Source organism: Cricetulus griseus, chromosome 2 (genome assembly GCF_003668045.3).
Source record: "Cricetulus griseus strain 17A/GY chromosome 2, alternate assembly CriGri-PICRH-1.0, whole genome shotgun sequence".
Taxonomy (NCBI): domain Eukaryota; kingdom Metazoa; phylum Chordata; class Mammalia; order Rodentia; family Cricetidae; genus Cricetulus; species Cricetulus griseus.
In genome coordinates this window covers 391,004,865-391,030,757 of record NC_048595.1, presented here as the reverse complement: position 1 = coordinate 391,030,757, position 25,893 = coordinate 391,004,865, and the positions used below count along the sequence as shown (strand labels likewise).

General features: G+C 39.3%; 1 protein-coding gene across 3 annotated transcripts; it reads left to right on the top strand.

The window, feature by feature from the left end:
• The first annotated feature begins 1 nt into the window (after position 1).
• Pus7l (pseudouridine synthase 7 like) lies at positions 2-19,742 on the top strand. 3 transcript variants are annotated; one of them, XM_027396370.2, is made up of 9 exons: positions 2-157; positions 3,569-4,493; positions 6,631-6,790; positions 8,255-8,447; positions 11,292-11,390; positions 13,632-13,713; positions 14,790-15,067; positions 17,028-17,081; positions 19,245-19,742. In XM_027396370.2, the coding sequence occupies exons 1-9, from the start codon at positions 71-73 to the stop codon at positions 19,566-19,568; spliced, it is 2,202 nt and encodes a 733-aa protein (XP_027252171.1). In that variant the 5' UTR covers positions 2-70; the 3' UTR covers positions 19,569-19,742. The 3 variants fall into 3 exon arrangements, with proteins under 3 accessions (XP_027252171.1, XP_027252170.1, XP_027252172.1); XM_027396369.2 differs by having other exon boundaries at positions 29-166; XM_027396371.2 differs by lacking the exon at positions 2-157 and adding an exon at positions 380-497.
• The last annotated feature ends 6,151 nt before the right edge of the window (positions 19,743-25,893 follow it).

The window sequence follows — 25,893 nt, the reverse complement described above, 5'->3', positions numbered from 1 at the left end:
TTGCTCAAGGTGCCTATGGGCGGCTCTTCATCAAGGGAGGAAGGACACAAACGGGAGCCTGTCCCTTTAAATGTCTCTGTGGGAGGCTGGGCAGGCGAAGGCTTCCGGGAATGCGCACTTTGTCTACACGAGAGGACCGCTTTCTCTTGGAAGCGAGGTAGAGCGGGTTAGTCTAGTGGGATGCTGGGTCTGCGTGGGTCTAAGAGTGGAGGACGTGGAAGATCCGAAGCTGGTGGCCCCGAGAAGGGCGGCATGGATAGGGGCGGCGCGAGGCCTGGAGGGGAGAGGAAGGCTAAGCGGAAGCCGCGGGAGCAGGGTGGCGCGCGCGCGCGCGCGTGTGTGTGTGTGTGTGTGTGTGTGTGTGTGTGTGTGTGTGTGTGTGTGTGTGTCTCAGGGAGCCAGCCTCCAGCCCTTCTCCAGGACTGGGTCCCACCGCAGCCTTGGCTCGCCCTGAGGATCAGCGGAGGAGCGCCTGCCAGCCTAGCCCACATTTCGCGGTCCGCTCGCCTTTGCATTCCATCGCTTTTCTAGCTGTTGGAGTACCTTAGTCGCCCCACAGTCCCCTCGTCTAGCCTAGAAAGCCTTCCTATGATCTTGCCTTTTCCTAGAGTCTCTAGGATTCCTTAGGGCTGTGGACCCCTGATTTCAGAATTCCATCAGTCATTTTAGAAACACCTCCAAAAGGCCGATTCCAACCTTCGACAGAGCGTTCTGTATCTTCAGTTGTCTTCTCCAAAACTTCCACCCTACTCCCTCTTCCCACTGCTGTGTTAGGGCATTTTCTCTCCCACACATTGCCCTTTTGTTTGTACTTGCATGTGGTATTTCTGCCCCACTTCTGTCTCTTGAACTATTTTAAAAGACTTAAATAGCAATTTATTATACCATTCCTGGTTATCACAAACAAAAGTTAACTCTTCCATCTTCCTCATCACTGTTACAGCTCTTACTGTGATCTGGTTGTTTTTTTCCAACAACCAATATTAATTGCAGCCTGTCTGTGGTCATCTATTATGTGCTTAGTGCTGTTCTAAATGTGGGCTAATCTGTGCTGAGTAAGGTACAATTCCTGCTCATGTGGAATTGATACTAACTTGAGGAAGATGGACAGTAAATAATAAAAACACTTTCCATTCAGAAAACGAAATCTGGTTTTTGTGAAAGAAATTGGCATACAGGTTCCCATAGGCTAGATTATTGGTCAGTGAAAACTTCTGAGAAAGTGAATCCTAAAAGATTGAGCAGGAAGTTACTACAAAGGTAGTGAGGACAGCCAGTGTAACCATGGGATACAGGTACATCATACTTCAGAATAGACAGGATACAAAATCTTTGGGTAGATAGTTTAGACTTTGTTGTAAATGTAATAATAGGGGTTTTAAACACTTGTTGGGTGGTTTACCTTTTAATATAGTATTTTGGGTAGTACACATAGTAGATAAGAGTTGACTGAACAGAAAGAGTAAAAAGGATGCCATAATGCTTAAGAATTTGGGAGCTGGAACTGTTGAAGAATGGTAAAATAGGGTTGATCAGTGTCTTAGGGCTTTTTATTGATGTGAAAAAAAAAAAAAACACTTTGACAATGGCAACTTATAAGGAAAACAATTGAGGGGGCTCACTTACAGTTTCAGAGGTTCGAGTCCATTATCATAATGGCCAGGAGCATGGTGTCGTGCAGGCAGACGTGGCGCTGGAGCAGCTGAGAACCCTACAGCTTATAGGCTACAGGAAGTCTACCAACAGTCACACTGAGGGAAGCTTGGACAAAAGAGACCTCAGAGCCTGCCACCACAGTGCCACACTTCCTCCAGCAAGGCCACACCTCCTAATAGTGCCACTCCCTTTGGAGGCCATTTCCTTTCAAAAGACCACAATTAGGAAATCAGACTTCTATAGGTGGTGAAGTTCTTGGTGATGAGAAAGTAAGACCGATCATAAGAGTAGATGGCTGGAATAGAGTGAGGCCTGAGGCTGAGGAAGCGAGGGAGGGAGCGTGGGATCGAGCTAGAAACATGATCCACATGGGTGACTGAGAGGTTCTGCTCAAGAGAATGGAGTCTCAGTGAAGGAGTTACCAGGGAGGATGTGGGAAGATGGTAAAGCCCGGGACAAGGTCTGCAAAGGAACCAAGGCAGAAGGGAAAGAACCTGTTTGGAAAGAAGAAAAAAAAAAAAAAACAGGCCATGTTTCTAACCTTCAGATTTTAAGATACATAGGTTGAAAGAAAAAAAAAAAAGTGCCCCCTTCCCAGAATCTGAGGGAAGGAAGAAGAGAAATCTGTAGGGTTCAATTAGGGCATGGAATGCAGGGGATGCAGGGAATTTAAAAATCAAGAAAACTAAATGTGAAAATGGTGATATAGAGAATTCACTGTGATTTGTACATGGCCCAATGGAAGGCACTGAGGTCAGGGGTTAAATAGTTTAGATCAAAATGACAAAGTGCTTGTAAAGTATGAGAAATACAAGAGCCAAGAAGTGAAGCTGCTTCCCACAGCTCCATGTGATATGTGATAGTGGTATGGGGATTGTGGGGTTCCTTGTAGAATTGCTCTTCTGTCACCACTCCAAGGAAACTCTATAAGGGTTTCTTTACTCTGGTGCAGTGATTGGGTAGAAATTTCCTCTCATCAGCTTGAGAATTTTGAATCTTTCCTATAGGGAATTTAGAGAAAGCTGCAGGACCAGGACTGACTTAAGCCAACCTTTAAGTGTACAGAGAACTTCTCACACCTATTTACTGTAGACTTTTCTGTCTTATTCTTCCTCATGGTCTAACTTCCACAGTGTCTCTGGAATTAGATCCAGGAGATCTTGAGGCTCCCAGAATGACACAACAGACCTGTTCTCTCTTTTCAGATGAACTTGAAATTGACCCACTTTTTTATTTTTTTATTTAAGCCTTTTTAATACATTTATTTTGTTGTATGTGTTTTTTTTTAAAGATTTTATTTATTTATTTATTATGTATACAACATTCTGCTTCCATGTATATCTGCACACCAGAAGAGGGCACCAGATCTCATAACGGATGGTTGTGAGCCACCATGTGGTTGCTGGGAATTGAACTCAGGACCCCTGGAAGGGCAGTCAGTGCTCTTAACCTCTGAGCCATCTCTGCAGCCCTTGTTGTATGCATTTTGCATGTATGTACACATGTGCACCGCAGGTGTGCCTGGTGCAGCAGAGGTCAGAAAAGGGCAACAGATCCCCTGTCACTGGAGTTAGGGATGGTTGTGAGCTGCCATGTGGGTGCTGAGAACTGAACTGGGGTCCTCTGTAAGAACAAGTTTGATTGACTGCTGAGCCATTTTAATTCTGCATAATAGAAGCTTGGGCTGAATGGGAAATCAAGATACAAACCACTACTTTGGCTATAGGTAGTTGGCCTGTTAACTGTGCTTGCTATATGAAAGCAGGATACACACATATATTCATAAATAAGGTATGAGTGTCTTTTAGTGAATATAGAATTAAGAGGAAGGCAACTGAATGGATTTTGCAAACATATTTTATTCTTACCTGTAAGTGTTTCTGGTAGCTGACTTGTTTTGTCTCCTTTGTAGGCATTGTTTAGAATGGAAGAGGACACGGATGGTGGAATGAGGTTTAGTTCCTTATGTTTCATTAGTGATCATGTTGGATTTCAGGGCACTATAAAAACCTTCCCACGTGACTTTGTTGTCACTGAGATTGATGAACGGGGACGATTAGTCAGCAAGGCCATTGATGAATCTGTTTATGAAATTAGTAAAACACAATCTGAGCCAAGTCATTTGGTCAAAAAGCCAAAGCTAAATATTCAAGATGTATCCTTAGACCATGAAGGTGAAGAAGAAGCCACTAACTTGACTGGGTACTCTTATGGTGAGGAGAGTCATCAATCTGGCTTACATAAAGAAGACAGTGTCAATGGTGTGACTTCTAAATGTGAAAAAGAAAATGTTGACTTATTAAGTTCACTTTTAGATGGAAAAACTCATACATTGCTGGAGCAGTTTGCCTGTGACATCAAAGGGATGTGGAATTCAAAAACTGAGTTAATTGAACCATCTCTGGAACTCTCTCTAGGTAGGATCCTTGACAAAAGCCAAAGGGCTGTTTTACACAGTGCCGTTAGGCAGAAATTTCCTTTTTTGATAACCATAGGAAAAAGCAGTGAAGTCATTGTAAAACCAAATCCTGAGTATAAAGAACTCTGCCATTTGGTATCTGAAGAGGAAGCACTTGGTTTTTTCAAATATTTGGATGCAAAGAAAGAAAATTCCAAGTTTACCTTTAAACCTGACAAGAACAAAGATCACAGGAAAGCTGTGCACCATTTTCTCAACAAGAAGTTTGGAAACCTTGTGGAAACCAAGTCTTTTTCTGAGCTGAATCACAGTGCTGGGAATGCAAACACAGCCATAACCGTGAGGTTCCGGGAAAAAGCACGTTCACATGGAAAGAGAGCTCGTCTTGAGTGCGAGAGAAGAGAAGCTGTATATACAGGTAATTTTGTAAATCATCATTTTCTTGCATAAAATTTGTGAAAGGTGAATAATTTGGATAAATAGGCCTGGTCATAGAGCTATTGTAAAGAATATATGGACTGATTATTTGGAGAAAGATGAAGCCTTGCAAATAGTGCTAAATGTGAAAGTTAATTACTTAAGACATTTACAGCTAACAGTCACACATGTATAAAGTTGAAGCAATGGTTTTGTATTTGAATGGTTTCGAGAGTAGTAATTTTTCTGTTTTCAGAATAATCTTACCTATAATTAAGTATTTGGAGATAAGATGGATATACTGTCATCCTTTGGAAAGGACAAAAATATTCTCTGTAATGTAAGATGGAGGCCTGCACACTTGGCTCATCAGGCTTCCCATATATGCTCATGATTCAGAATTGCTGCTTTTGGGACTATTAGGAGGTCCTAGGCTGGATGGATCTGATGAAATGTCAGAGTACAAGTCCAGGGTTAATTGTTCTGTATATCTTACTTGAAGGATAGAAAGTGTTTCTGATGGTCATGTCTTAAACATTCATTTAGCAGACATTTAACAGCATTCAGACATGCATGTGACACTGGAAAAGGAACGTGTTACATGGGGACTCTGGCCTAAGTAAGAGTGATGTGGGGTTGATTTTACATTGCATTAGTTCACAATGACATGGGTGAAATTTCCTTTGCATTGCCCAGGATTGAAATAAAGATCTTGTGTTTGCAAGGCTTGCCCTCTAACCCTGGGCTACACCCGTAGCTGTTGCTTTTCTTGAGGCATGATGACTCATGTGTGGAGGCTGATTCCCAAACTCGAGCTTCTCAAGTCCTGGGACCACAGGCATGTTTAAACCCTTTGGACTTAGTAAATCTTTCATATTACTTGAAGCTTAGCATCCACAAATATAAACATGGGGAAAGCCATACTGGATAAGTTCATCTATTTTGAAGGAAAAGTAAATATAGGTTTACTTACAGCAAGAGAACTGCTGCCCTGTTTAAGTAGCTTTAGGGCTTCTAACTTTTTATATTAATTGACACAGTATCAATGGTTTGGGATAATGAATCAAGACATGGGAATATTTTCATATATTGAGTCTAAATTAGTTTTATTGAAGTTAGAATTAATGGTTCACCAAGAGGACTATGTGAAGATATCGGTGTCCAAAAACAGAAAGTGATTTTGCTTATGGGACTTTTTGTAAGAATCAAAATAGTTCATGTTAAAATTTCCTCTGCCTCCATGCATTCATACATATATATCTGTGTATTTATGTAATAAATTTACTATCCTTTAAAAGTTTATGAAAATTACAGTAAGATATATATTCTGTAGAATTTACCATTTTATCCATTCTTGAGGATTTCTTTGTGAGCCTAGCCTTTAATGGCAGATCCATCTTTCCAGCCCACCTTTTTTGGGGGGTGGGTGGGGCTTCTCTGTGTAGCTCTGGCTGTCCTGGAACTCGCTTTGTAGACCAGGCTGGCCTCACACTCACAGAAATCTGCCTGCCTCTGCCTCCCAAGTGTTGGGATTAAAGATGTGTGCCACCACCGCCTGGCTCTATTTTAGCTATTCTTAAGTATACACTTTAATGGAATAAAGGACATTTATGTTGGTGTGACACCATCACTAAGATTAATTTCCTGAGTCTTATCATTTTCCTATTCTGGCATTAATATAAACTGAATAATCATTTCTTCCTTTCAGTTCCCAGCAACTATAATTTGCTTTGTTTTTATGATTGACTACTATTAATATAGACAATCACGATCACGTAATGATTTGTAACATAAGCACAGCCCTTACTATGGAACATTCAGTCTTGGAACCTGAAAAGCATTTGAAGCAGGATGGCAGTTATTGGATTCTGAAGATTGAATAGAAATGTGACAAATCAGGAGTCTTATGTGTTGAAATTTAGGATATCTGAATGAAAATGGTCCCCATGGAAACTGGAAGGTGGTCCTATAAGCACAGGAAAATGATGTGAATTTTTAATGTGTACTTTTAAGAAGCCAACAATGACAGATGAGCTCTGTGGTGCAACACTTCATTTTAGATTCATTATCCTAACCTGCTAGTTTGTGAAGAACATAACTATGGATGGCGTCTTCTTTTTGTAATCTTTTTGTTTCAGCTTTTACCCTACAGAAGGAAAATCTGGAGATGTTTGAAGCAATTGGTGTTTTAGCCATCAAGCTTGGTGTCATACCTTCAGATTTCAGTTACGCCGGCCTTAAAGACAAGAAAGCAATCACCTATCAATCGATGGTTGTCAGAAAAGTGACTCCACAGAGGTAATATGGCATTGCTTTCTAGTAAAGTATAAAGTTAAAATGCAAAATAAGATGGAAACAGCTTATCCTTATTATCAATATTACCTAACTGATTATACCAAACAGCACATTCTATATTAATAAAATAATTGTCTTCAGTGTATGCGTAAATGTGCATTGAATATATATGAAGTTTGGGGCTGGTGAGATGGCTCAGGGGTTAAAAGCACTTCCTGTTCTTCCAGATGACCCAGGTTTGGTTCCCAGCATCCATGATGGGAGGCTTACAACTGCCTGTAGTCCACCCCAAGGGATCCAGTGTCCTCTTCTGGCATTTCCTGGCCCCTTGCACAAGACACACACACACAAATCAAAGAAAAAAAACTTAGAGAAAATAGGAAATTTTGGGATGGCAATTGACAAGTGATAGATTTCAAGTTTTCTGAATTGTTCATAAACATCTGATACTATTTTCAAATAAGCATTTGCATTCAGAAAAGGATAATTGAAGACACAAAATTTATAAATCTTTTTCTTAATTATTATAGTGCTTTTATTATAAGCCCACACTTAAATGCATTCTTTTTTTCCTTTTTTAAAATTAGTTTATTTTTTACATTATAGCACACTGTTAAGACAAAAGCTAATTTTTAACAACCAAAGGCAATAAATATTATTAGTTCCTAGGAAGAGCAAAGAGATGACCTTGATTTGGCCCATGGGTGTGGAATTTCATGTACCCTTAAGTAATAATATCTAGTGGATCTGGAAATCAAGAAATTATTTAGAGGGGCATCACTGATGCCAGTGGGTTCTCTTCTTTCTTTCTTTTTTTTTTTTTTTGTCTTAAAAAATATTTATTATTCCATTTGTAATTATTCAAATAAGCAACAATAGCAGTCCAAAAACCCAGAAAAAATATAAATGGTATTGTAAGATAAAGCTTTTGTTGTTAATAGTTAACATGTAGGAAGAATAGAAGCAATGATAAATGATGGGTTCTCTTCCTCATGGATGTTGGGAGAGACACTGAAAGGGGCAAGTTAGGACAGGATGACCATTGGGAGGCTCTGCTCCTGGAGCTGAGGAGAAGGCAGATGGCTGAAACACCTGCTCATGTTGCCAAACTAACCCTCTGAGTCTACTCCTGTACTAGTGAATAGTGTATATTCACTAACATTAATTTACAATTTTACCAAACTGTTTTACATATTTATTTAATGTACATGGATGTTTTGCCTGCATGTATGTCTATATGTCACTTGGTGCCTGTAGAGGCCAGAAGAGGGTATTGGAACCCCTGTAACTAGGTGCTGGGAATCGAACCTGGGTCCTCTGGATTCTTAACCACTGAGCCATCTCTCCAGCATCCCATTGTACTTATATTTTGAAAGTCCCCTGGCAACTATCATTTTAAAGCTTGTTCTAAATATATAATTGTTTTTAGATCAAGATTTAACTGATTATATGATTTATCACTTCTAGGTTGAAAAATATTGAGGAAGAAATTAAAAAGAAGAGAATGAATGTGTTTAATATCCGGTCTGTAGGTGATTCTCTCAGACTTGGTCAGCTCAAAGGAAATCACTTTGAAATTGTCATCAGAAATCTAAAAAATCAAACAAATGATTCTGCAAGTCTGAGTGAGAGGATTTTGGAGGCAATAGAAAATGTTAAGGTCAGAAAACACAATTTTGAAATTGTATTACAGGAAAATCTCTATAATCTTCTCAGATTAAAAAGATTGTTTTTGTAACATGCATATATAATTAATTTCTAAAATGATAATTAAGTGTTGCCTTATTTTGCTTTCATGTTTTATATTAAAACAAAAATAAACATAAATTAAAAGAAACTGTTGTAGAATATTACTGTAGCTATGTAAAGATGTGTTACATTTTTTTATGTTGCAGAATATTACTATGTAAAGGTGTGTTACATTTGTTTATGTGGCATTTGTTTAACTATGCAAGGATGTTTACATTTGCTTCACCTTGCCTGCCTAAAGGACCTAATTGATCTAATAAAATGCTGAATGCTCAAGAGCTAGATAGAAGATTGATAGGTGGGGCAGAGAGAATAAGTAGGAGAAATCTAGGTACTGGAGGGAGATACCTGGAGCAAGCTAGCTAGGGAGCCACCAGCCAGCTAGACACATAAAGAACAGGAAAAGTAGGACATATAGAATGAAAGAAAGGTAAAAAGCCCTGAGGCAAAACATAGATGAAGAGAAACAGGTTAAATTAAGTTATAAGAGCTAGTGGGACAAGCCTAAGCTAAGACAGAGCATTCATAATAATACATCTCCACGTCTTGATTTGGGAGCTAGTTGGTGGTTCAAAAGAAAGCCTTCTACAGGGGTGTATATGGATTAATCCCCAGAAGAGGCTCTCTGAAACAGGTTCTCCCTAGCATCTTCCCTCAGGAGTGAGTGTGTGCTAGTGTAGATGGGGTTCACACTGTGGCCCCTTTGTTCAGTAATTCAGAAATCTTGGGTAAATAGTTACCTTACTTTTTAGAGTTGTACACATCTTTTTAATCATAACCATTTAATTTTTTTTACTTCAATTTTTTTCATTCTTTGAAATTAAAACATAATTACATTGTCTTCCTCCTTTCAGCCCTTCCGTTTTTACCAGACCCTACTTGCTGCCTCTCAAATCCATGGCCTCTGTTTCCTTAATTATTGTTACCTATGTTTGTACAGACTGGAGTAGGACATATATATATAACCTGCTCGGCCAGCATACAACATTCCTTAAATTTTAAGTAACACCTTAGGCATTTGAAGGTGCACACACAACCATAGCCTTCAGTGTTATTTCTCTATAGGGCTTGATAATAAATGTTCTTGGCTTTGTGAGCATATGGTTGTTGTTGTAATAATAAATGTTCTTGGCTTTGTGGGCCTATGGTTCCTGTTGCAGTCATCTGCCCTTGTGTAGAAATGGCCACTAAAGATCTTGTAATTCAGCACTTTCACTTGTATGTAATACTTCTTGAATTATATACTCTGTGTATGATCTGTTTTTCATGACTGACCTACCTAAAAATTCTGCTTTTTTTCCCTTTTGAAAACTTACTAAAGCAATACTTTAAAAAGTGGAAGGGATTTCTGTGAATACAGATAGACAGCATATATGACCAGGTCTGTTTTTGTAGTCATGAAAATACACTGCCTGTTGAGAAGGTCCCATTAGAAATGATCTTAGCTTTAGACACCTTTCTCTTAAATTTTTTATTTATTTAGTGGTGTGTCTGTGTGAGTGTGTGTATGTATGTGGGTGCGTATGTGTGATTGTATCTGTGTTAGTATATGCACGTGTGTGATTGCATGTGTGTCTGTGTGTCTGTGTGTGAGTGCATGTGTGTGTATATATGTGTCTGAGTGTGTGTGTATGTGTGTGTCTGTATGTAGATGAGTGTGTATGTGAGTATATGTGTGAGTGCACATGTGTGAGTATGTATCTGTGTGTGTGTGTGTGCACATACATGCAAAGGGCAGCTTTTAGGAGTCAGTTTTCCCCTTCTACTGTGGCTTCCAGGGACCAAAACCAGGCCATCAGGCATGCCTGGGGAGTCCCTTGCCTACCATACCAGCCAATAGACTTTAAAAGTCTCTTTAGGAGAAATGAAGTTGAGTAGCTTGAAAATAAGGGTTTCTTGAAGCTTTCTTTTAGAGAGTCAGAGCTCTGGTTAAATAAACTTTCAGTTATATTTAATAATTTGAAGGGATAATTATTCCAGTTATCCTAAGCTTTCCAACACTGTCTTATACAAATTTGAAATAACTTTTAAAAAGCTGCGACTTAACATAGGGCATACTCACTTTATCTCCATGTGCTCTCTCTGTTTCACACAGACCAATTTTAATCGCATATTTCTTCTGAGTAATATGATGCTTTTGAAGTATGGCATCCAGAGGTGATGTCATCCTTCCTGGGGAAATAAGAGAGAGAAACCGGGGTGAACGAAAGGATAAGTGAATAACATGAAGGAACAAAGCTGTGGGGTGGGAAAAGAAATCTGCACCGTGTTCTCCCCCAACCCCCAGCAGAAGAATTTCAAAACAAGAAAGAACTTAGAGGGGATGAGACTCACCTTATCCCAGTACACCCCACCTCTCTTGGCTGAACTCATCAGGTCATGTGTGCCAGGGACCCCTCCCTGTTGTGAATAGAAGGCTATTTTAAAGGGTTGGTCTTCATTGGTCTCCTGTGGTAAATTTTGGGTTAGTTTGGCTTTCCCTGACAGGGTCTCCCAGCTTATGCAGGCTTTGACTCTCAGCAGCCTCCCTTCCTCTCCCCTTTGCACACTGTCCCTGAGGGTTTACAGGCTGATTTACATCTACCCCATTCTCCTTCTGGTGTGTAACTGTTTAGCATTTCTCAGACCATTTGGCCCCTCTGTATTATTGGTGGTTACCGAATTTGTCAATTAAATATGAAGAGAAATGTTTGATTATACTTTGGCATATTATTTTTGGGAAGTTCTAATTTGTTATATTCTTTTACATTCATAGAGTAAAGGTTTTGTGAATTACTATGGACCACAGAGGTTTGGGAAAGGAAGGAAAATTCAAACAGACCAAATTGGATTGGCTTTACTGAAGAATGAAATGGTATGAGTTTTCAAAACTTTAACCTTAACTCTTATACTTATTACATAAGTTCATTGCATACCTAATCATGGCATATGACTACATGTGTGTGCATGTCATACACTCTCACACACACCACACGTCCTGTTTTTTCCTATGAAAGCCACTTTTATCTTTATTTTTGTTTTTTTAAAAACAACCTTTTTTTAAAGCTTTACATATCAATCCCAGTTCCCCCTCCCTCCCCTCCTCCTCCTGCTCCTCCTACCTTCCCTCACTGCCCCCCTCATCCACTCTTTAGAGAGGGTGAGGCCTCTCATGGGAAGTCAACAGAGTGTCACATCACAGCTGAGGCAGGACGCAGGCCCTCCCGCTCTGTGTCTAGGCTGAACAAAGTATCCTGCCATAGGGAATGGGCTCCCAAAAGCCAGTTCACATGTGTCATGTTTTATATCATATGGCAGCTACTGTATTATTGGATTCACAGTCTAAGAAAGCAAACTATGTACAGTGGCTGTGTGTTTAACTTTTATTTGAGATGACATAGACTTGACCAATGATCCCTTGACTCTATAACTGAACAAAAGATCCACTGGTTGAGTAACCTGCAGCTCCACAAACCAGGCAAAGTAATGGACCTTTAGCTTTGCTGAGTTCTGCTCATATAACTAGAGCTGGTACATGTAAGGGAGGACTGTGCCAGGCATGGGTACCAAGAAAGGATATCATGAGCGCTAACTTGGAGGCCAGTTCCTGTAGCTGGTCTGCCACAGTTTCTGTCTTTGCTTAAAGCACTCCCTCCCTAATCTTTACATTTTGTACCATAAATGTCCACTGATTTGTGATCTGGGACTTCTCATCTTATTCTGTTCTGATTATGTCATTGAAATTGCTCAGTCTTTTCCTGTAGATAGTGCTCTACCCATCACATCCCACACAGTCCTCAGCATGTGATAGAAGCTTAACATTTGCCTGGCTGTTGTCTTAGTTTGCTTCCTATAGCTATGCTAATATTCCATGACCAAAAGCAACCTGAGGAAGAAGGGTTGATTTGACATACGTACAAGTTATATAGTCCATTATCAGAGGAAGCTAATGCAGGAACTGGAGGCAGGGACATGGAAGTAGGAACTGAAACAGAGGCCATGGTGGAGCACTTGCTTACTGACTTGCTCCCATGGCTTTTTTTTTTTTAAATGTAATGAAGGTCCACCTGCCCACAGTGAGATGAGATGGGCCTTCCCATATCAATCATTAATCAAGAAAATGCTCTGCAAACTTGTCCATAGGCTAATCTGATGGGGACATTTTCTTAACTAGCCTCCCTCTTCCCAGGTGACTTTGGCATGTCTCAAGCTGACAGAAAGTCAACCTCCATAGATGTATTAACTTTTTATGAATATTTTTTTGGATACTGTAGAAGATGATGAAATGGAAATTGGGATGAATGAATTGTTTTAAGTTGCTTTCATACCATGAACGGCATACTCAGAAATAAATCCCAGTGATAAAATAACACTAATTAAGTGGATACCTTTTTTAAATTAAAAAATAAACATATGTGTATGGTTTAAAATAAACTATTAAAATGTCAAGTAAAATATTAAAGTTGACACTTTATTAGATTTTGTAAGTGTGGAGGTCAGAGACAACTTGCCAAAGTCTGTTCTTTCAGTCCTGGAGACTAAACTTGGTGGCAAGCTCCTTTATATACCGAGTCATCGTGCCAGACCTAACTTTTTTTTTTTATGGAAAGATCACACATGATACAATTTATTAGCAATTAACAACAGTAAATAATTTATAGTTGCAGAATTACCCTCTACTGGCAGTGTAAGAAACAAGGATATAACTTGGTCAAAAGGCCTTAGTTTTTAAGAACCAAAATTTCAAAGAACTTGAGAATATAAGTGAAACTAATGGCTTGGTAGTCCTGATTCCTTTGCTGTTTTTGTCATGTGTTGGCCAAGTTTGAGTATTTAAGTCATCACTTTACATTCCTGTTTATATATTGGCTGAATAAAGAATGATAGGCATGAAATGCTTGAGGAGGGGACTTTTCCGGTAGAATGGTTCATTGTAGTTGCTTTTAGTTTATATGGGAGGGTTATCTCTATATGTGAAACTGGTTAAGACTTGAAACCTTAATGAAGAAATTGAAGCAACACTTTCTGCCCTTTCCAGATGCCCAAGAATTTCCATCTTTAAAAAAAAAGTAATTTGCCATTTTTTAAAACCCGTTTACTTGGTTAATTTTTCAAGGTGAAGGCCATAAAATTATTTCTTACACCAGAAGATGTGGATGATCCTGTAAATAAAGCAAAGGAATACTTTCTTCAAACTGGTATGTCAGTTTCTTTATTCATCTATAATAATGTAGACAGAAACACAAACACCCTACATGGGCTTTTTCTTAAGATGCACACACTAAGACATAGTGGAAGTGGCTGGAGACTGTTAGGCTGAAGAAACAAATGGGTAGTAGTTTGCATTTTGAGTGATTGGACTGCCTGACACAGGTACTTCATTTTGGGCTGCTTGCTTGGACTTTTGCCTATCCTAACTGTACTTTGGGGGTAAGGAGAGGTAGGAAGTATTTCCTTAGTTTTCCTCCTCTGATGTCCTATGGGAGGAGGAGTTCCACTCCACACTGCTGCTGATGGTAGTAGGGCCACAGCAACCAGAGAAGCCTCCAGCTGAGTGAAGTTCATCTGTGATATCAAGTCCTTTAGGGATTGTTTCTGAGGGGCTGTCGTGGATTCCTGACTCCTCTCTGAAACTTGAGTTTGATGTGTGTGTATAGCATTTTTGCAGGTGCACTAAAGAAACACGATTTTGATTCTGAGTGTGGCAGCAGATAAGCTGTGGCTTTGCTGTCTGTGTATGATTTGTTTCTCTTGTGGAGTCTGAGGAGATAATCCCCATGCCAGTGATTCCGAAGCCTTAGTGCTCCCAAGAAGCACCCAGCACCATAAGAATCATTGGAGTTCAGCAATACACGTCTTAAAACCCATTAGCTAGGATAGAGATTGCTGTGATCTCTTCATCTGCCATTCTACTCTGTGTCCATAACAGTTCTTCAGAAACTGAGGCTCGTCCAGCTTACCAGCCTATTTAGTCCCTGGTGATGAGTCTTCTGAATTAGATTAACTCTGTTCTGAGGAAAGGAGTCTGGTCTGGCCAGCTGTTCCTAATGCTAGGCTCGCTTGCTTTTTCTTATTTTTCAAAGAAAATAAAAGTTAAAACAAACAAACAAAAAAACCAAAACAAGCCAGCTTTTAAAAGTATATCCGGGTTAAACCAGTAGTGTTCCGTGTCTCCACAAAATGATTGCCTCTCATTCAGACTGCTTGAAAAAGGAGTCCCCCCAGTAGCTCTGCATTGAGGGTGCCTTACCAGCTGATTTGTTCTACATTTCAGAGGACGCCAAAGGCACACTCTCACTGATGCCGGAGTTCCGAGTTCGAGAGCGGGCTCTGCTAGAGTCACTGCATCGCTTTGGCATGACAGAGGAAGGCTGTATCCAGGCCTGGTTCTCTTTTCCTCATTCCATGCGCATATTCTACGTCCACGCCTACAGCAGCAAGATTTGGAATGAGGCAGCGTCTTACAGACTTGCAGCCTATGGGTCCAGAGTGGTGGAGGGGGACCTGATCTGCTTGGATGAAGATGTTGACGAACATGTCTCAAGCAGTAAAGTGAGTGTCTATCCATCAAAGAGGTGACTTGCCACATCAGAGACTGTAATTGCAAGATGCCTGGGGTTTGGAAACACTTCCATTTACTTTATCAATAAAAACTGGGAGTCAGATATTGGGCTAAGAACCTACACAGTCAGAGAAGCAGCAGAGCAGCCAGTAGTGACCTCCTATCTCTTCTGTTCCTCCATCCAAAAGGCTGAGATTCTCTTTCAGCCCCGCCTTACTACTTCCTGTTTCCTGTTTGTCCTCAGTCCTCCAAAACCTCTATGGTTAATTTTTGGTCAGCTAGTGGCTAGCTCTGCCCTCTGTCTCCAAGCAGCTTTATTGTTAGAAAACAGTCAAGATATCAATCACACAACAATCTCTGGCTTTGCCTTACATATTGCTAAGTGAAGAAATAGTGGTATAGAATGAAAGGTGGTAAAGCTCCCTCTAAAGAGCACAGTCTTAAAAACAAACAAACCTGTATGTGTAATGCACCCGGACATGTTAGGCTGCCCTCTTAAAACCAAGAATCAAGCCATGCAGAGCTGGCGGGTCTGCAGACCCCAGCCAGGTGCTTTCCCTTGTCTCCTCCATGTGTCCTCCAGCTTTCTCTCTGCTGTCTCCTAAATGTCCTCAGAAAGAGGCCTTTGTCTATAACGCCGAGGAAAGACAGGTGTAAGAGATGTACAGCTTAAAAGAAAAAAAATAAAGAAAAGCTCCATAATGTTATGAGGGTATGGGATGCTATGTTTCTTTGCTGTACATGTGACTGTATGACATTTATTTTAATGAAGTTATGTCATGACTATTTTATGAAACTTGCCTTCTCCATTTCTTCTTTATCCACCTGGCATTTTTCTCTATGTAGGTTTGAACTAATTAGTGAAGCTGAATTTCATGTGTCTTGTGAGAATTCACATAATAGTGTAAAGCCAAGGAACAAAGAGTTTTTCTCTAACATTATCTTAAGTCAGTTATAACAGGGATAAAACCAAGGACAAGACCCCAAGTGATGCTTCATGTTGTATGTGGCAAAACTGTTGGATTTTAAGGGAGTAAAGGATTTCAGAGGTCTGGTCCTTGAACTTCTATTCTATAGGAGTGAGAACTAAGGCTGAGATGGGGAAGGAAAAATTCAGAATCATCTATTTAATGCATCTAAAAAGACCCAGGAGTCTAAGTGGGTCTCCTCTGGAGGAATCTGAAGGTAGACCTGGGAATAAGCTAGTAGAGGTACATCATGGCCCAGCCCTTCAAATATAAAGGAAAAGTAAACTAAGCTCTGCATAAAGAAAGCTTTACCTACATCAACGATGGACTCCACATGTATGAATTAAGGCTAATTGGTTTCAGGTAATAGAAATCTCCCTCAAACTAATTAAGAGAAAAATCCAGCAGGAGTTTATCAGCCCTCTGTCTGAAAACTCATCGTTTATTTTGGCACAGCTGCATCTCCAAGCCTGTCCTCTGCAAGAGCAGTGCTTCTAACAGCTGAGCATCTCTCCAGCCGAGGGTTGTGTATTCTGTGATGTTGTGGAGCAAAGTTTCTCAAACTTAATTATCACACATCTCTTTCTCTTCTGGTCTCAGATGCCTACCACTGTCCTCTGAAATAAACACCCACAAAACCCGTGACTGAATAAAATGTCGCTGTGTTTGCTGGGGACAGGGACGGTTGAAGGTAGGGGCTGGCTGTCCAGAAGCAGACTTTCGGTTTGGCATCATTTGTTGGTGACTGAGGAAAGTGTCACCCCAGGGCAGCCATTGTTGCTGCCTTCCAGCCTCAGTAGTATGTGGTTAAAGCAGAAAGAATTGGTCTGTTTTTTTATGTCGTGGGGTCGTGGAGACAAGTTATTATAAAAAGATTGTATCTGAACTTATATATATTCAGTGTATGAATCAGAATTAGGAAACACCTAGGTAATCTGAACACTTGGAAAACACTCATTCCCATCCTATTTTATGAAACTAGGTTCATCTGGTGACCAAACAAGAGGAATCAGCTAGGACATATGCAATACACCAGGTAAGTTTGGTTAAAAGTTCCCGCCATGTAGATTTGAATAAGCATTGTCCCCTAAAGACAAATCCTCCCTTCCTAGAGAACTTTTAAATTGTTATATTTTATATCCTAGTAATTTATGCTCCTTTAATGCATTTATGCTTCTACTAAACTTATTATGCTATAATCTAAACCCTAATAATTTAATTTATGCTTGCTTTTGATAAATATATATAATCATAAGGATACTGAAAAAATTCAACATTAAGTAAGAATAGTTTCATGTCTCTTTCAGATTTCCCAATGTTCACATCTCCCTCCAATGTTTCCCAGTGTTTGACCCCTACATTAGTCCTATTTCCTGGGTTGCATTGATCCTATTTCATGGGAACCACTGATTTATTTCTATCATTGTGATTTTATGTTTGAAAAAATGTTACATAAATAGATTTACACAATATATATGTGGATCTTTCTATATTTCAGCTTCTTAGACCTTGGGTTGTGATCCTATGACTCAATGTGGGGGTTGTGAAAAATTTTTGTAATACAAGGTATCTGAATGCATAGTGACAGAAAATTAATTGAAAATCAAATGCATAATGGATCCAAGGTATTTCTAGAAGAATTTACCAGTGTTGTGTCGTGTGGCTTTACTGAAGACTTGGCTCTGTGCAGCAACACATACACTTTGCCCTGTGTGCACCATCCTGACCAGCATTGTAGATGATGATGGTGATGATGGTGACGATGATGATGATTGATGATGGTGATGATGATGGTAATAATGGTGATGATGATGATGGTGATGGTGATGCCTGAAACACCTCAGTTCAGATTCCACACTATTACATATTAGTAACTGTAGCTTTTACTATACATACAAAGTTTTCTATTCTTCAAAAAGCATAATGGCTTACTTCTGGAAAATTATTATTTTTTACCATCATCAGCATGTGAATATTAACTTAATATGTGATTGGTCTGTATTGTGTTAGCATACTTGATTTTAAAAATTGCTGTTTTGGTTGCTGACCTGAGTGTCATAAAAAAGATAGTAAAATGAGTTTTGACTCAGGATTAGGACAGAATTCCCAACTCTTTATGGAAAGGCTCTAAATATACTTCTGCTATTTTGTGCTGTGGGTTTATGTGAAGCAGTACTCTTTGCACCAAGGATTGCAAAATCCAAATGTCTGTCAACTCTGAAAAACACTGAAAATGCTTTACATCCTACTGTTTCAAATATCCAGGCAATATTAAATGCTTAATATGAGAATAAACAACATATTATCTCGTTGGTAGGCAAGTTTGCTTTAATAATTTAATGATAATTAAATTGTCTTTAATGAATGACAGAAGTATATCTATAACAAAGAATCATCTTGGAATAAACCTTTTATGATTTATTATCTTAATGTAAATGTTTGACTTTTATACCAATTTTATAGAGTTATATGCTTAGAATCATATACAATTTTCTTAGATAATATGGGTCACAAGCAAATCAAGTTACTGAAGCCCAGGCTATAGCCCAGCCTGGATTCCAACTTATACCCCTGCCTCACCTTTCTGTGTCTGGCTTCTTTGAGATTCATTTATGTATTTGAGGATTCTGTCCGTTTTTCTAAGTACTTTTTAGTATTCAAGCATACTGTCTAGTGGTCAGCAAAGGAGAAGACCTCTACAGATCGCAGATTTCCTCATGCACATGCAACTGGCAAAATTAAAGTATTTCCTGTCGGTTGATAATGTTGCTTTTTATTAAAAGGAATTTCAGATTGTCACCCAAAATAGCAGTGGCTAGCAGTAGAGACAGTTTTGTGTGTCACAGAAGACTGCTTTTGGATTGCATGCTTTTGGAGATCGACTCCTTACTGGATAATGAATTCAACCTTTGTTTTTGAATTTTGGTTTGCTCTGTAATACCTGATGTAAGCGGATGGCCTTAACTCTTCCAAGTCTTTGGTTAGCTTTTTTCTTTACCAGATAGCATTAAAAATATTCTATGTAGTATTCAAAATGTCTTAGGCCAACTGTCCTATTTATAGCCTAATACTCTTTTTACAAATCTGGGTTGTAGTCATAAGTTTAAGGCATCTGGGTTGTAGTCATAAAGGTAGAATATGATGGCATATCTTTCTGAGGGCTAACCCATGTTTTGTGGTTTCTCCCTGCCCTACCCAGGTGGTTCTGCCAGTACTTGGATACAACATTCAGTACCCAGACAACAAATTAGGGCAGTGGTACCAAGGAGTCCTCAGCAGGGATGGACTGCAGGCCTGTAGGTTTAGAGTGCCTGCCCTGAAGCTGAATGTACCAGGATGCTACAGGCACATCTTGAAATATCCTCACAATGTGTCATACCAACTAGTCCATTCAGACATCAATGATAAAGTGGAAGGTTCCCATGACAATGATGCAACCTCATCTCTGTCCATCTCCTTTGATCTCGATGCTTCATGTTATGCTACTGTTTGTCTGAGGGAAATGATGAAAGGTGATGTTTAAACCAATGACTGTGACGTAGTCATGTGCCTGCCATTCTGAAGAAAGGGTATGATGGGGGAAGTCCTTCTGTGTATATGTTTGTCTTATTGGTTGATAAATAAAGCACTGTTGGCCAATAGAAAAGCAAGATAGATGGGACTAGGAGTGGAGGAGGATTCTGGGAAATGTAGTAAAGAGAAGTCTTGTGATCCAGGCAGGAAGTGACATAGTAGGCAGACTCAGAATATAAGCAGGGACAAGCAGGAAATCTCTCCCTCCTCTCATCTCTGGAGTCTCTATGTCATCCTGGGAAGAGGACGCATTCCGCTGGCATCCTCGATAAGATAAGTCTTTATAAAATATGTAGATTAATGGTTATGGTTGATAAGATAGAGCAATTAAGAAATCCTAGTTATTGGCTGGCAGCATTGTACCTAATATTAATCTGTGTGTGTTATTTTGGGTGCCCACATGGTGGCTGGGCTCAGGTGGCTGGCAGAAAGATTTATCCTTACCAGAGTAGCTGCTGTTTCTAGGGCCTCTGCCTTGAGCTTCATGATTGCTGCCACCTTCAATTTTCACAGTATCCTGAGAGGTTCAATATTTGATGAAATAAAGTAAATGTCAGTGTCTCAGTTTAAATATTTCCACTAAAGTCTTGTGTTCACTCATAATAGTTGAGGAGTCAAAGGTCTAAGGCAGTGGTTTTCAAGGTTGAGTTGTGACCCTTTCGTTAACTATCTAAAAAATATTTACATTATGCTTCATAACAGTAGCAAAATTACAGGTATGAAGTAGCAACGAAAATAATTGTATGGTAGGGGATTAGCACAACATAAGGAACTGTATTATAGGGTCCCTGCATCAGGAAAGTTGAGAGTTACTGGTTTAAAGCTGTGTGACTGTAGTCTTTCCTTATGTTTCAGGGACTTTTGCTCCAGTTATGACGGTGCAGTCTTTAGAATACTACTCTGGGCCCCCTGGCTGCAGTGGCTTACACTCAAGAGTGACATGTAAAGCGAGAATGCCCTCTACTTTGCTTAAAAAGAGATAGTTAGGTGACATCAAAACCATGGTGACAGGGTGAGCGAAGTGCCATCCTTCCCTGTTTGGGGCGGCTGGTCACAAAAACATGCAAGGGAATATGGCCTGTTCTTACAGTAACTGACATATGACATCATCTTTGAGGAAGACTGAAAGTTTTCATTAACCTTTTTATACAAGTTTTGTACCTAATACCCTAATTTTTTGTTATGTTTTCTATTACCTAAACCTCAGATTTTACACTCAGGTCTACTCAGATCCCCTCTCCCACACATTGGATATGGTATTGATTCTTTTGGAAATAAAGACTATCAATTTGCTAAGTTACCACAGAATTGTCTCTGTGTTTTATGCTACAAAAAGAAAACATTTTGTCCGTTTGGTAATCTTAATGTTTGATGGTTTGTTTTATTTGTCCCACACCATAAATCATCTTAATAGTGTTATTTCACTTAAATTTGGGTAAAGAGGGATGATGTATTTATTAGAAAGACCTCCCAGTATCATTTCTTTGCTTGTAACATTGTGATGAGATTTCAAAAGCCTTATGGAATATTACAGACCAGCAATGAGGTGTTTTTGTATGTCTATGCTAGTCTGCCCATTTGGGAAATATTAGCACCAGGAAATAAAATCCAAAAGGAGGAAAAGTTTTGAACAGAATATAATTTTTTAATAGCTAGCATGTTCCTCTATATATTAAGAGCAAATCAGAAGTCAGCTCAAAGTCCACGTATAAATAATGTAAGTAAGATGAGTGGAATCAAGTTAATAGCAAACCTGTAGTTATTAAAAATGTTGATGTAAGTTCAGTAGCATTTGAAAATGTTTTACAGGAGCAAAACTTGCATTTTACAAATGCTGGGTGTACCAATGAGAAGCATATTTGCATGCTGTAGGTACTGAGGACTAATTTCCCCAGTGTGAGCCCTGACTCTACTGCTTATTCAAGTTCCTGTGCTTCCTTCTCAGTATTCATGAAAGGGGTACATGAATAAGATATCACTCAAGGACTAATGCGAGGATATCATCAGTTGGCAAAAGTACAGTATGTTGAAGAAGGGCACTCCACAATTGTTACATGTCTGCAGGTACAAATTTGGAAGAGAAGATAATGACATTTAATTAAGATGATGAGTATTAAATTGAAAATAATATATACTTATATGTGCATATGGTATATATGTGTACATACACAAATATATATATGTATGTATATATATATATGGTCATTACATATCACCTTAGTTACTTTTTTTATTCCTGTGTTTAAAACCCTTAACAAAAGCAACTAAAGGCTATTTTGGCTCCTAGGTCCAAGGTACAGTCTATCATAGCAAGGAAACCATGGCAGCACTGTCACCTCCTATCTGTAGTTAGGAAGCAGAGAGTAGTGGACACTTGTCAATTCACAGTCTCCTTTTTATACAGTTCAGGATCCAAGCAGTGGGAGTGCTTTCTGCCCCAGTCACTCTAAACAAGATAATTCCTTACATGTATCTAGGGTGATTGTCGTCCAGGTGGTTCCAATCTCATCAAGTTGTCAATTGAGACTGTCCATCACAAATACAAAAGAAGGGGGATATTGGTTTCTTTCTTTCTTTCTTTCTTTTTTTTTTTTTTTTTTTTGAGACAGGGTTTCTTTGTGTAGCTTTGGAGCCTATCCTGGTACTCACTCTGGAGACCAGGCTGGCCTCGAACTCACAGAGATCCGCCTGCCTTTGCCTCCCGAGTGCTGGGATTAAAGGCGTGTGCCACCAACGCCCGGCTTATTGATTTTTTTTTTTAAACTACTTCCACAATTTTAGGGGTTATTGAAATAAAATGATATTCTATTAGGTACTAAAAATCGAGAGGATAGGAATATGCTAGCTTTTTGACAGGAATTGCATTTCATGAATTAAATATGAAAGTAAATTATATGAAATTTACTTTTCTTTTAAGTGTTCATTAGAAAACATCAAAGCATTTAATAAAATGTGCTATCATTAACATTCTTTTCTTGGCCTGTAGGTGTCACTGTAAGTCTAGATTTTGCATATAGTCAACACTTGGAGCCAGTGTAAAGTATCGTTGAGTTTCTCTCATCACTATAAAATGTTTGGGATGCTGCTCATGTTGAAAGTCGTTCCATATAACATTTGATATGATAATTGCTTTGCTTTTCAGGGACTTTATTATGTCCTGAGAACCAAGTGATGACCAGTCTCTTAAGTTTTGCAGATTTTATGGGGCAGTTCAAGTTTTGCTTTAGTTTTATTTACCAAGGTGGCATTTGAGACGAATAGTGCTGAAGGACAGGAAAGTGAACAGTTCTCATTTTGAGGTGCTTTTCTTTGTTACCACGGTGGTGGGGACTGAACCTAGGGCCTTGCTTGAGCTAAGCAAGTGCTCTGCCAACTGCACTGAGAGCCTCACTACTTTCGCTCTTTTTTGTCAAGATAAAAAACGCCTGTTCTTTTTAATGTATGTTGTTAAAATGTAAAATCTCTGTAACTTTAAGCCCATCTAACATTTTTTTGTGTTATATCAGTATCTCTACTATTAATCCATATTCCCCCTATTGGGGCAAGTGTAATATTGTCTGTTTTGGACAGATTTTAAGGATATCTGATGTTCCAATCTCTTTAAGGTAAGCAAGATACAGTATGAACTCGAACTTGATTGTGTTTCCTAGGTGTCTTGGTTAGGGTAACCATTGCTGTGATTAAACACCATGACCGAAAGCAAGCTGGGAGGAAAGGTTTTGTTTCACTCAGTTCCATCATCAAAAGTTCATCATCAAAAGCAGTCAGGACAGGAACTCACAGAAGGTGGGAACTGGAGGCAGGTGCTGATGCAGAGGCCATGGAGAGTGCTGCTTACTGGCTTGCTTTCCCATGGCTTGTTCAGCCTACTTTCTTAGAGAATGTAGGACCACCAGCCCAGGGATTGCACCACCCACAATGACTAGGTTCCCCCACATAAATCAGTAATTAAGAAAATGCCCTACAGGCTTGCTTACAGCCAGAACCACATGGAGGCATTTTCTCATTTGAGGTTCCCTCCTCTCAGATGACACTAACTTGTGTCAAGTGGACATAAAACCAGCCAGCACACTAGATTCATACCGCTTTCAGTAGTATCTGCCTTCTGAGAAATACTACTAAGCTCTGAATCCCTCCCTCCTCACCTTGGAGACTGGCTGGACCATGTATTAATTTGTAACTTTAGCAATCCACTGAATTTCTCTGTTGTGATATTCTCAGGGTCCAAGTAACCTTCGTCACCTTCTCATTTCCTCAGTTCTGGATATGTTGTGTCAAATCTATGAAAAGCACACAAATTCATCATATTATCATGTTATAAATAGTAGCATTAATGAAGCATATGACTTTTTTTGACATTTTTACCAGTAAGAACTTCATCAAAAATCTTAAAAGACACTCAGAACTGTGTCTGGTACCTAGGAAATTCTCAGAAAATTTCAGCTCTTGTTCTTGGAGTTGATACTACCTCACTGTGCTCTCTGAAACCCTTTTACAACAGGTTAGTTACTTTTTCCCCTTTCCTTTGCTTGTTTTGTTTTTCAAGACAGTTTCTCTGTGTAACAACCTTGGCTGTCTTGGAACTGACTCTGTAGACCAGGCTGGCCTCTGAGTGCTGGAATTAAAGGCATGCACTGCCACTGCCTGTTTAGTTACTTTTCATTGAGAGCTGATCAGATTCTGTCTTAATACAAACTTATAATTTATATTTTTATAGCCTGGGGAGATGGGTTAGTAGGTAAAGTACTTGCCACATAAGCCCTATGCACATAAGAACCAGACAGGCATGGTGCCTCAGCTATATTTCCATGCCTAAAAAGATAGAGATGGGATTCCCTGGGGTGAACTGGATACACTAGTCTAATCAACACTTCTGGACTCAATGAGATTGTCTCAGGAAATTAAATGGAACACAATCGAATAAGACACAAACCCCTGACCTCCAAGCACACTTGCACACATATAAACATGAGTATATGTTTGTGTATGACACACATGCATGCCTCCCAAAGGAAAAGGTGGAAAGAAGTTTCTTAATACCCAGGGTTCAGAAAGTTTGTTCAAGTTAGGATCAATTAGAACTGCATAGGTTAATATCTCTCAATGTTAAGTTGTCAAATAGAAAAAGGAAATCCTAACAGAGCCTTCTTACATTGATTTAAGAGTGGGAACAAAGCTGGAAGATGATATGCCGAGGTGGGAAACTAGAATGTTCTTCTTTATTCATTTCTGAAATGTTTGAATTTTTACATATATCCATTGGACTTGTTTTCCAATTAAAACCCTTGGAAATTGCTTAAGTTTTAGTGAAGAAGGTAAGGGAAGTGACAGGTTACCATTGTCTTCAGGATAGTTCTGGAGGCCCGTGAGAGCATGGCTAAAGAGAGACAGGTATTACACATTCCACTAGCACCAGTGGCAGTGTCAAATTTCTAATAGGTTTCTGAGAGATAGTGTGATGCTTTATGGCACTGTTGTAATTTTGATTTTTCAAGACCTCTGCTTTAACTTTTTTTTTTTTTGATAGACCATGAGTAGTACTGAGTACATGATGTAATGGTCAGCAGGCATTTGAATGGCTCCCAGGTAAGGGTGCTCTGGCATCTCGGTAGGTAATAGTATAGCATATCCGTGCTTGTGGACATTAGCACCAATGCATCTTTCTTGGTTTTGTTTGATTTGAATTGCCACATAGAGAAAGTGTGCAGACTAAATGGCAAGGAGGAAACAAAGAACAGGTTCCCATTGGATTGCAGCTCTCAGTGTGACCAGTGAGGTTTTGCTTGGCCTCTGGCACCCCTTCTGAATCCTTAAATGATACAATAGCATTTCTAAACCTTAAAATGCACTTGAACTTCTCATCGTAAGGAAGGCTGCTTTCTAAGAGTGTGCCAGTTAAAAGGACAGGGAATGGTGCTAATGGATTTGGCCCTGAGTAATTCCAGTGTGAACTGTCAGGAATACCTCTAAATTAAGAAGGGGACTCTAATCTTGAGAAATTCATTTTCTCACCTTGAGGCAGGAGTTAATTAACCCTGCATGTGAAGAAAGGCCCTGTCTGAGAAATATTTTAGTTACAGGAAAGGGTAAAGATAGTCATGGAATTTAAAATTTAGACATTAGAAAACATAAAATACAAAAGAAATTTTATAAGTTTCCTTAATAAATACCCATATCAACTACCATGATGCATACTTGTTCTAAGATATGATACATACCACAAATACATCCATTTGTAAATTAGCAGAAATAATGAAATGGAGAGAACCTATGAA